Source organism: Gracilinanus agilis, chromosome 6, assembly GCF_016433145.1.
Source record: "Gracilinanus agilis isolate LMUSP501 chromosome 6, AgileGrace, whole genome shotgun sequence".
Classification (NCBI taxonomy): domain Eukaryota; kingdom Metazoa; phylum Chordata; class Mammalia; order Didelphimorphia; family Didelphidae; genus Gracilinanus; species Gracilinanus agilis.
Window position 1 is genome coordinate 244,884,156 of NC_058135.1, and position 12,018 is coordinate 244,896,173.

The following is a 12,018-nucleotide window of genomic DNA, read 5'->3' on the forward strand; positions in this document are numbered from 1 at the left end:
TTATTATTATTTTCAACAAGGAAATAAAGAGAAAGGCAAAGGTAGAGTTAATTTTAGGGTTTGGTTTGGTTTTGTGGGTAATAATAATACAACATATAGTACTGATTTCAAGTTGGAAAGTAAGAGTTCTAAAAAATAATACAAACATATTAGTTGTAACTCAAAATAATTATAGCTATGCTTACCCCATCTTAAGAGTTAGATGACTTATGGTTTAGTACAATGGAAAGAGTTCTTTGGAATCAAAAGGATTTAAGTTCAAGTCTAGCTCTGTTACTGTAATTAATAAGTGGGTCAAGGGTCTTATGCTGGTAATTAGGCTAGCAGGAAGATGGTGCTGGTTGTAAGGATGGAGTGAGCTATATCTGGGCTGGACTTGAAACTTGTTTATAAATGTAACAAGGATCGAACACAGGTAACTGAGTGTCTAGAGAAACCTCACTGCTTGCCACCAGGCTCCTTTAAGATATCAGGTAACCAGCCTCTCCCTGCTGAGGAAGCAGCTCCCTATTGGTGTATCAAAGGTTGACAGGAAGTGGATGTTGAACTTCCTGCCCTTCAGCAGTGGAGTTTGTTCCTGTCCAAACTGCTCAGAACCCTTCCTGTTATTTGTTCTCCTTGGCCTTAGATGGTAGGCAAATAACCATAGAATTCTCTGGTTAAGGCTAAGGGGTTTATTGATAACAGAGTAAGGGAACAAGGCAGTGGAAAGAAAGTTAGGAAATACTGTGATCTGATGGTGAAAGATTATCTGAGTAAAGTTGGTAGAGATCCTGTTTGGATGGTCTTTGCTGACCCAGGGCAGGTAGCCCTGGGTCAAAGTGATGCAGTCTCTGGTTGATAAATAAAGTTGTTCTTGGACTAAATTTTTGCCAGAGATATTAATAATATTATTGAGTTGCTCTAGATAGAAGATAGGACTTGAAACCCTACCCTATTCTAGGCCTAGCTACCCACATTCCACATTCCTGCCACCTGGGGCCCAAGGGGAGTCAGGGGTAAGAGGTAAGTGAGTGGTCAGGGCGAAGTCAGGTAAGAACAGAACCCAGCCCTGGGTCTCCAGGGCTTTATATACTCTTGGCTCAACTGGCCGTTGGTGCTTTGCCCTATGTCTAATGCCACCGTCAACATTCCAACCAGGGCAACTGACAGGTTGCCCCCAAGCCAACATGGCAAGGTTAAAATCCTATATTACATTACTTACCATCTCTAGTCTTTAATAGTAATTTAACCTCTTCCAGGCCTGCCTTGGATCTCTTAAACGAGGAGGTTATGGTCCATGACCTCTAAACTGTCCCTTGTAGTTTTAAAATTTATGATTAATAATTAAGCTCTTGATAGAATTATTGAGGTGAGGCCTTGAAATTTCAAATTTCACTTGTAATAAATTGAAATAGTATATTTTAGAAGGTCCTTTTTATTTCTACTCTTTCCTCTGTCCCATTGATGGGAGAAATCCATTTGCCTTTACATAGGGGAGTCATCATGTCAGGACCTATGAGATCTTCATCATGGAATTATCTCCATTTTACAGATGACAGAACTGAGGTAAACAGGTTAAGTGATTTCCACAGGGTTACATAGTAAGTGTCTGTGACCATATTTATACTCACGCCCTGATTCCAGGCCCAGCAGTCCATCTACTGTACCACCAACTGCTACTTTAAGTTGCTTTCTTTTATGTCTGAATTTCTGAAAACTGCTTTTAAAATGGAAAAGATGATGTGACCACAACAAAATTATCTCATACAGGCATGATTCCCTCTCATTGTTAGCAATTTGTTCTGTCAAAACTTGATATTAGGCAAAACAAAATTATAGGAAATAGTTAACTCATTCTGTCACCAACCTTCTCCATTTTTCATCTCAGACAATTGACCTAATGATTTTAGAGAGATATTTACAAAATTGTGTTAGAAGTTTTATTTTTTAACTTGATAATGACATTATTTTCAGGTGACAGTTGGGTCAACAGTATGCAGAGCATGCCTTCTCCTTTTTTGGAAGCATATTTTACAAACTCTTTTTTTCTTCATTTCCCAGAGACCACAGTGCTTTGCCCCTTTTAAAAAAATAATATGGAAGGTGAGGCAGTTTGTGTATCGGTCACAAATGTAGCAGTCACCACCAAGAGCCCTAACAAAGTCACCAGCTTTTCTTACTGTGCAGCTGCCTGTAGATAAGAGGGAGATGACCCTGGATCTTTGGACTGGTGATTATTTACACTGACCTGTCAAACCGATGACTATATTTTGGAATGAGAAGCCATTGGAGGCTTTGTGTTTACTTGTTTGGCTTTCTCAATGTGTTTTGTTTCCTCAGGTTGGGCAAATCCCTTTAAAAGTTTTGTGCATTGGGCTGTGTGGAAAATAATCCTTTGTTTCAAAATGTCAGTGATAGCTATATCCTTAAAAAATACCTTTAGAGTCCTTTATTTGTTTTAAATTGAGCTTTTTTTTTTTGTCAGCACTATTAAAAATTACTCTAAATAAAAACATAATAGACTCTTGTAGAAACTTTCACTTCCTTATCACTTTGAATGCTATGAAGGCACAGTATCAGTGGCCATAGAATCTTGAGAGTGAATTTACCACTTCAAGACAACAGTGAAACTATCCTTTCCTGGTCTGGCTAGTACAAGGAGCTCTTTGTCCTAGTGTTTCTTTTCTCCCCATTCCTTTGCTTTCTCTTCCAGGACATAAAATACTCTGTAATTCTGTCCTATTTTCTTGCCTTAAAGTAATAATAATGATGATAACTAAAATACACACATATTATTGCTTTAGAGTTGGCAAAGTTAATTTTAGTATGGATATTCTTCTCACATATATATCATATTTTCTTTTATCACTTTTCTGAATAGCCCCAAGAAAGTGTCTGTCTCCTTCCATCATTAAATTAAAAATGGCCATTTGATAAGTATAAAAGTACTGTTTTTAATACCTCTGACATACTTAGGATTCCAGAATTGAATGAAACCATAGAGGTGACATTAGCTGAATCCTTTCTGTCATGAAAAAGAAAATATGCTCCAAAAGTTTGTGTCATATGACATAATGAATAATCAGTATCATCGGCCTCTAAAGTTTTTGAATGTGCTTAAATGTTCCTGTTAGAATTCTTATTTAAATTTCTAGCTTAAATCCGTTTTCCCTTAAGGAGCTTCCCTCAAGTACAGTATTTAACTTTTAATTGTAAAATATGTATATATCTTTTGTTAATTTCTTGTTTTGATTAATAATCTTTCAATAATTTTTTCATTTTATATGCACCATATTTCTGCTACATTATGGGTTAAATAAACATGACTTTAGTGACCTAGCCCCAGAATTCAACTACCATTTAGAACATTGTTTCTGTGGACTAAAAACAATGTGGTAAATAGATAGTGGGTAGTGTGCTGGATTTCAAGCCCTGAAAACCTGGGTTCAAATCTCACTGAAGAAACAAAATAAGCAGTTTCACCACTATTTACTTATGCTAGCTCCCTGGAATTTATTTACTTGGGTCACCAAAAGAATGCCATCTGTGTCAATAGATGATGCTCTACTACAGGGGCTTACAACATGCCAATGAAATCACAGATTCTTTGCTTATTCTGTGGAAAAAAATATTCCATATCTTATATCACATTAGATAGATAGAGAGAGAAAGAGTGCCATTTTTAATCAATCAGACTTGCAAAAAGTTGGAGCCTCCTTGTATAATGTTTTGATTTTGTCAATATGTAGTAGTTTTTTTTAAACATTTATTAATACTCATTTTTAACATGTTTACATGCTTCATACCCCTACTTTCCCCTTCACCTCCCGCTCCCTCCCCACCCATGGCCGATGCGCATTTCCTCTGGTTGTAACATGTATCCTTGTTCAGGGCCTATTTCCATATTGTTGTTAGTTGCATTGGTGTGGTTGTTTCGAGTCCACATCCCCAATCATGTCCGCCTCAACCCATGGGTTCCAGCAATTGTTTATCTTCTATGTTTCCTCTCCGGCAGTCCTTCCTCTGAATGTGGGTAGCATCTTTACCATAAATCCCTCAGAACTGTTCTGTGTCATTGTATTGCTGCTAGTACAGAGGTCCATTACATTCGATTTTACCACAGTATATCAGTCTCTGTGTACAATGTTCTTCTGGCTCTGCTCCTTTCGCTCTGCATCTGTTCCCAGAGGTCTCTCCAGTTCACCTGGAACTCCTCCAGTTTATTATTCCTTTTAGCACAATAGTATTCCATCACCCGCATATACCACAGTTTGTTCAGCCATTTCCCAATTGAAGGACATACCCTCATTTTCCAGTTCTTTGCCACCACAAAAAGCGCAGCTATAAATATTTTCGTACAAGTCTGTTTATTTATGATCTCTTTGGGGTACAAACCCAACAATGGTATGGCTGGATCAAAGGGCAGGCATTCTTTTATAGCCCTTTGAGCATAGTTCCAAATTGCCAGCCAGAATGTTTGTATCATTTCACAACTCCACCAGTAATGCATTAATGTCCCGATTTTGCCACATCCCCTCCAGCATTCATTACTCTCCCCTTCTTTCATTTTAGCCATTCTGCTAGGTGTGAGGTGATACCTCAGAGTTGTTTTGATTTGCATTTCTCTAATTATTAGAGATTTGGAACACTTTCTCATGTGCTTATTGATACTTTTGATTTCTTTACCTGAAAATTGCCTATTCATGTCTCTTGCCCATTTATCAATTGGGGAATGGCTTGATTTTTTATACAATTGCTTTAACTCCTTGTATATTTGAGTAATGAGACCCCTGTCAGAGTTTTTTGTTATAAAGATTTTTTCCCAATTTGTTGTTTCCCTTCTGATTTTGACTACATTGTTTTTGTTTGTACAAAAGCTTTTCAGCTTAATATAATCAATGTAGTAGTTTTTAATCTTCATTTATTAGGAAGTACCATGATATCTAGACATGTATGAATTTCAGTTCCTTTAATTCCAAACACATATGGGTATACCCTGTTTAATTGTGCCTCACTAATAGAGTATTTTTTTTTACAAATTGAAGATCTATGGCAATTCTGCATTGAATGGATGTATTGGTACCATTTTTCTAATACCTATGCTCACATTGTGTCTGTTAAAATGGTCTGTGATCAGTGATTTTTGATGTTACAAGAATAATTGTTTTGGGGTGCCAAGAACCTCATCCATGTAAGATGGCAAACTTAATTGATAATTGTTGTGTGTGTTCTGACTGATCTGCCCCCTGGTCATTCCCCTATCTCACCTGACAATATTGAACTTAGGCCAGTTAAAAACCATACGATGGCCTCTAAGGGTTCAAGTGAAAGGAAGAATTAATAAATTACTAAAATTTCATTGTTGTTTTATTTTAAGAAGTTACTACAGCAACCCCCAACCTTTCGACAGCAGCCATTAAACTCAAGACAAGATTCTCTAGTAGAAAAAAAGATTACACCTCACTGAAAGCTTAAATGATATTTAGAAATTCTTAGCCAAAAAATTTTTTTTAATTAAGATATTTACAGTGTTCTTTTAGACATAATTCTATTGTACACTTAATAGACTACAATACAGTATAATTCTTAATTTTAAAAACTCATATGACTGGCTTTATTGCCATATCTACTTTATTGCAGTGCTCTGGAATCAAATTTATAATATTATAGGTTATGTACTTATATATGAGTATATATGTATACATATGTGTGTTTATATATTTTATATATATTTCCATACATACACACATATGTGAATATTCTCTCCATCACCATTTTTCTCTTTAAAAGGCTTCAATGCTGGACTTCTGTTTTCCTGTGTTTTTAGGACCCTAACTAATGAAAGGCAATTTAGCTTGACTTATAACTACAATAATACTTATCTGCTTTCCCTTCTTTTTCTTATTCCTTGCACCCTACAGTTGCTTATCTATAACCAGGTGATGCTTATATTCTTGTAAAATTATTTCTACAAGCTTGTAGTATTATCATCTTTTCCTTTAATATTCCAAAGTTTTGTGAGCCATCTCTAAGGAATAAAGGATTTCCCATCTTAATCTATTCACCACGTGAGTTGTTCTGGTGACAAATGAATTCTGGGCAGTGAGTCGAGAAGGACACAGATGTCAAAGCCATGAATTTGTAAACGGGCTGCTAACAGTGTGCTTTGTCCAATCGGCACTTTGTTAATTTCACCTGTGAGAAGGAATAATTATTCAATTATAGCTTCTATCAGACCAAAATCAAATGACTAATGTATCAGAATGAGAAGATAAAAGGAGTGGCAAATGGCCTAAATTTTTTTTTTACTAGCTGTAAGAGAATTGGAAATAGAGGAAATCTGTTCAGTATTTAGGAATTAATTTAAATATTTTAAAACCATTTTCATTTCAAGACCTAAAAATGTAAAATCCATTCATAACAAAGAAAATTTGGTTTGGTATTAATGGTAATAAATTCATGAACTTTCATATTAGAAAAAGTAAAATTGTTTTACATTTAACTGTTTATTAAAATATGATGTTGACATTTATAAGTTAAATTATTTTATAGAAATAACTATTCTGAACAAAAAAATGAACTTTCTATGAGAAAATAAATCATTTTCCTAGTAGTAATTCTAATCCACAAGAGTATTTAGATGTAGGACTCAGTAGCATTTGTTAAAAGTTCTTAAAGTTTTTTCATGAAATTAAAAAATTGAAGTGTTTTATAAACATTTTACTGGTAATTGGGTTTTGGTTAGCGCACTTAAGAATTGAAGCAATGTTTGTATATGTGTGTGCTAAACTTGTAGCACTTGTTATTGGTTGTTGTAGGATAACTTAATGAGATATTTAATCTTGCTATTATTTCTTTAGACTCTGTAATGAAATAGAAAACTTGTATTTTTCTGTGGCAAGAAAATATCTATACTTTCAAAGTGCATTTGTTAAGTATATCCATGGTTATTTTTCCAAGTTATTTTTCCATAGTTTTATAGAACAAGTGATAGATAGAGGGAGGCTTTGAAATTAGGAAGATTTGACAAAAAATCTTGCTTCTGACACATCAAGTAATTTAAACTGTTGGTGCTTGAGGCCATCAAGACCTTATGTTACCTTGGAGTTGCTCATCTTGGTTGAGTAGAATGCATTTCTGTACTGGGAATTTCCCATACTAATGACCTCAGAAGCCCAAAGGAATTTTGCTTTTAAGTGCCCATGATTATCTTTAATACATTTCTCTTTGATTTTATTTCTTAACCTAGAAAGGAGTGATTTGCATTTCATTTTTTCTTTTCCTTGTAATATTCTAATAAGCTTCTCTTTCAAATTCCCACAGAAAAACTCAAACTTACTGTTTGTTTTTCTCTAGTTGGGAGAAAAAAGAAGAAAGTTAAATTTTACTTATCCAGAAAAAAAAACCTCTTTAAAACCCTTACCTTCTAATATTTTGAACATTAAAATGAAGTATTTGGTAGTTGTGTCTTACTCCTTTAGCAGCAAAGCAGAAGGCAAATATAGTTGACATATAAAGCCATTCATACATTTTTCCTAAATTGTTTCTCACTATTTAATAAATGGCACTTACAGAGCTTTTCCCTTACTTTAATGATTCCAGTCAACTGATCATGTTATAGCTGATATAAAATAATCTACTTCCAGAAGTGTTTTGATAACCCCTGGCATTATGAATTCCTGTATTCTAAATTTAGTTGAGGTGGGTTTTTTGGAGCATGTAAAAACTATGATAAGATTTGGAATATTGTAAAACTATGACAAAATTTGAAGACCATTCTTATTAGCTGTATGACCCTAGGCAAGTCACTTAAATCCCATGAACTTCTATTCATTCATCTGAAAAATGAGGGCATTTGACTATATCCTCTCTAGGTTCCTTTCAGCTATGACATTCTGATCATTGTTATCCTTTAAGGAGGTGTCAAGCCTTACCAACTCACATTACATATTTTGTTTAATTTAAAAAAAAACAATATTGGCTCTTCTTAAAAGGAAGTGATGCTAAATTACTAACATGGTATATTCATTCTTTTCTCAGTCTACCCTGACATTTGCACAATTAGCTTACTGGCTGTAGGAGATCCAAACAAACATGCAGATAGGATTGCTTTCTGGGATGATGTGTATGGATTCAACATGTCTTGCATGAAGAAAGCAGTTATTCCAGAAGCTATCGTGGAAGTTTTGGACTCAAAGACGATTATTTCAGAACCTTGTGGCATTAAGGTACTATATAAAATTTTATAAATATATATACACATATATATATATATATATTTTATGAATATATAATGTATTTATTTATAATAATAATTCTAATAATTTTGCTTTGTATTCACTAAATGATTCAGATTTTACATTTAATCCACAATTTTTTCATGAGTTTTCAATCCATTGAATTGTTTCCCAGTCTCTTCTTAGGACAAGATACTACTTTTAAGATCATAATCCTTACATCGATTTAACTGTCCTCCCTTCTTGGTCACTTCATAGTCTATAAAATTTAAACTATTCATAATTCAGTTTCATAGCCCTTCAGGTCAGATTGCATAAATTGCTTTGTTTATCTTCCTCTGCTTTCTGGCTCTCTTATTTGGAGTAAAGTGAAAAGTTTCCTTCTGTTCCTACTATAATTCTTCTCTTACTTTCACCTTCTGGTTTAAATGATAGTTGAGCTCTAGAGCGTCCTGCCCCATCACAACTCCCATATTACCCTAGGATCTCCTTATTCAGTGCTATTCTCAAATTCTACCTTTCTAAGTTCTTTGTTTCAAATGGTAGCAAGCAATTTACTCACAAAATTGAAGTTCTATAACAAATCTAATTTTCTAGTTTTAGCTTTCTAAATTTTATCAGTCCATTTTGCTATGCTGATTTTTTTAAATTAATGAGTCAAACTGATCAGTTACTATATTACAAGATGGCATAATAACTGCAGAGTGGAAATTCACATAGCTTTCCTTGAGTACACCTTCACTGTTTCTTCTTTTCCCCCTCCTAATAGGTTAATCAAATAATGGTTGGTTAAGGAGATAAGGTCCAAAATTATAATCTGTTCTTGTGTCCATACTCTAACCATAAAGCACTTAATAGACTGATGTACACAAAATAAGTACATGTTCACTAAATGTCATTAACTTAGCACTGTGTAACAGAAATTAAGCTTTTTTAAAAAAGCTCACAGTGCAAAATCATAGCCAGTTTGGTAATCGTAAGATCGTTTGATGCACTTTTTTAAAAATAGATACATACTTATGAATTCAGAGATTTATCTTCATCGCTTTCCCCCAAGGGAGGATATAGAGGTAGCCACTTTAGACCTAAAGCCGGAAAGGGAAAGGGAAAACTAATTTCGCTCTCTAGTGATCCCTTTGCTTACTGCTAAGAGTTGTAAGAAATAAAAAATAGAAGAGAATTTTAAGACCAAAAGAACTGAAGGGGATTGATTAGTACATGAATCTTTTTATATTTAACCTTACACTTATTTCTTTAGTAATTCCTTAAATAAATGCACATATATTTTTCCATAGGACTTCCAAACATCTAACAGAATTCCTTAAAAAAAAATCCAACAGAAGCCTTTATTATCAAAAGCTTTTTGTATTTTAAACATTGCTCATCATGTTTGGAGATTATATTTTAATATTTTGATTTTGAATTGGAGTTACAAATGTCCAAAACCTTTTAAATGATCTTCATTATTTTAAATACTTAAAGGATCTGTGATTCTGTCAGTATGAGGACTTCCTTCACCAACACAAATTGCAGTTTCTCTAAAACTTAAGAGCTAATTAACCTTTGAGAGGTCCACTAATGTAGAGAATCTCTCTAGGTATAGCTGCAGGCTAGTCCTCTAATGCTAAATATGTAGTTGGCCCATCCCTAAACCCATGCTAAAAAGCCTTTTGACCTTTGTGGGACCTTTTAAAATTTCTACTCTCACCCATAACTTTTGATAACCTTTGTTAACTCAAAGTTATCTCCATAATACAATGAAGTATCAGCTTTTAGTGGAGGTTTTTAAGTATCAGAGATACATCATTTCAGCTAAGAGCATTTGTAATATTGATATACTTGGTATTTATTGTACTCTGATCTCATTTGGAGTTAACAGTAATGTCAAAACCTACTGACTTAGGTTAGTAAAAAAAATAAAGTGCAACTGAAGATTGTTTCATGGCAACCAACCATATTTCCCTTGAGCCAACAGATAATTATTCCTATAAAAAAGCTGTAGGATTAACTTCAGTATGTGCATGGTCTAATTTGTTGAAGTAATATCTTTAAAGTTACCTTGTCACATACTAACCAGGCTTCAAATTATTTTGTATTTCTTCCTGACCTTGAATCTTAAATCTACTCTTCTCTTTTTTGAGAAAATATAAAACAGACAATTTTAGAAGACAGGTTCCCAAAACAGATTCGGATGGCCAGGAAATGGGGAATGGGAAGAGCCGTGTACCAGGACGGATAGGAAAAAAAGAGACAGGTTTTTTTTGAGTTGGATTTTACAGTGCCTTATTTAGTTTGCTTTATTATGAATTCCCACAATAGCAAAACCATATTCAAATGCAAGTACAGAAATGCATTTCAGAAAATTGCTTTTATTAGCCCATTTTTTTAGTTTACACAAACATATTTCCAGTTGGCATTTGTAGTTTATAATAATCCTTTTAACATACTACAAGAAATCCAGTCTTTCATGTGGCACAATACTATTTTTACAAAGCTTTTTTCTTTTTTCTTTCTTGGTAGCGTATAGATTGCCATGCTGCATGTGTCCCTGATCTCGAGTTTTCTTCAGATTTCACTCTGAAAATCACAAAACTGTCCATGTGTACGGTAAGCCATCTCATTCTGCCCTCATTGTTTCACTAGCATTGTGGTTGATTGTAGGGCGAGAGACTACATTAATTATAGGCTTGTGATAAATGAAGAAAAAAATTGCCTTCGACAGTCCATGTTTGCCTCTACCAGGCTGTGAAACAGATCAGTTCTAACAGATTGGTAGACCTCAGAAAAAGTTAGTTTAGTTCCATGTAAAAAATGACCATGTTTTTACATTGTGATTTTTCCCTTTGTATATTCTATTCCCTTCTCCCCCCTTTCATTATTATTGTTCCTTTGGAATACCTATCTAAATTCCTGAAAGCAAAATGATATATTTTCTCCTAAAATTATTAGTACCCAATCCCACTTTAAGATGGTATAAAAGAGTATACATTAGGATTTTTTATTGTTTGTTTTCTAAAGCCTTGCCTTAAGAATGATTTTGTTCTGTAAGTGATTTTGATTTATTCCAAAGAGTTCCAATGTGTACCTTTTTATCCCCTTTATAGAACAGTCTTCACCTTTATATAACTTGGAATACTGCTGTGTGCCTTGTTTCCAAGAAAATATGATATATGTTCACCTGAGCTTAACTGATATGCTGGTGAATATTTGTAATGCAAAAAGATTCATTGATGAGTTCTGTGGGCAAAGTGTTTTCAGAGTTTTGAGTTTCTTTTTTATAGTGAGTACCTCTACTAAATTTAAAATACTTATCAAAATCTGTTTCATAACTTTGGAGAAATACATTACTATTATATAGTATAAGGTACACCCATAAAAGTTGATTCAAAGTTCAAATTAATATCTTATGCACATTTAGCATAGTACATTTAAATATTTTGTTCAAGTAGACAGGACTTTTTTACTTAGTTATTTCAGTAAATATTTGGTAATTAATTGATTTTGTCACATGATGTCTTTTAGTCAGGGTTAGTCTATAATTCTGAAAACTATCCAACAGTTCCGTCACTCCCAATTTTATGTGCTTAATTGGTCAAAATAAAAGCCTTAAAATCTGAAACTGATTCCCCCATATTCTCCAAGTTTTTATACTATTTGGTGTTTATGATTGAAATATTTTGGTCATCAGAAATTGCAGGCTAAATTCTGTAACTTCTAGTCTACTTCAGAGTTTCAGTTTTCATTAATCTTTCTTGAGAGGTTGAAAGAGCATAGTATTGATTGGAGATTTGTGAAAAGT

General features: G+C 33.8%; 1 protein-coding gene across 2 annotated transcripts in view; it reads left to right on the forward strand.

Moving 5' to 3' along the window:
* The window catches only part of PRMT3 (protein arginine methyltransferase 3), a 181,508-nt gene that overhangs the window by 104,495 nt on the left and 64,995 nt on the right, over positions 1 to 12,018 (forward strand). For both annotated transcript variants that reach the window (XM_044680312.1, XM_044680311.1), the window contains exons 12-13: positions 8,023 to 8,210; positions 10,740 to 10,826. In XM_044680312.1, coding sequence (XP_044536247.1) covers positions 8,023 to 8,210; positions 10,740 to 10,826 — 275 coding nt within the window. The remainder of the gene's footprint in view (positions 1 to 8,022; positions 8,211 to 10,739; positions 10,827 to 12,018) is intronic.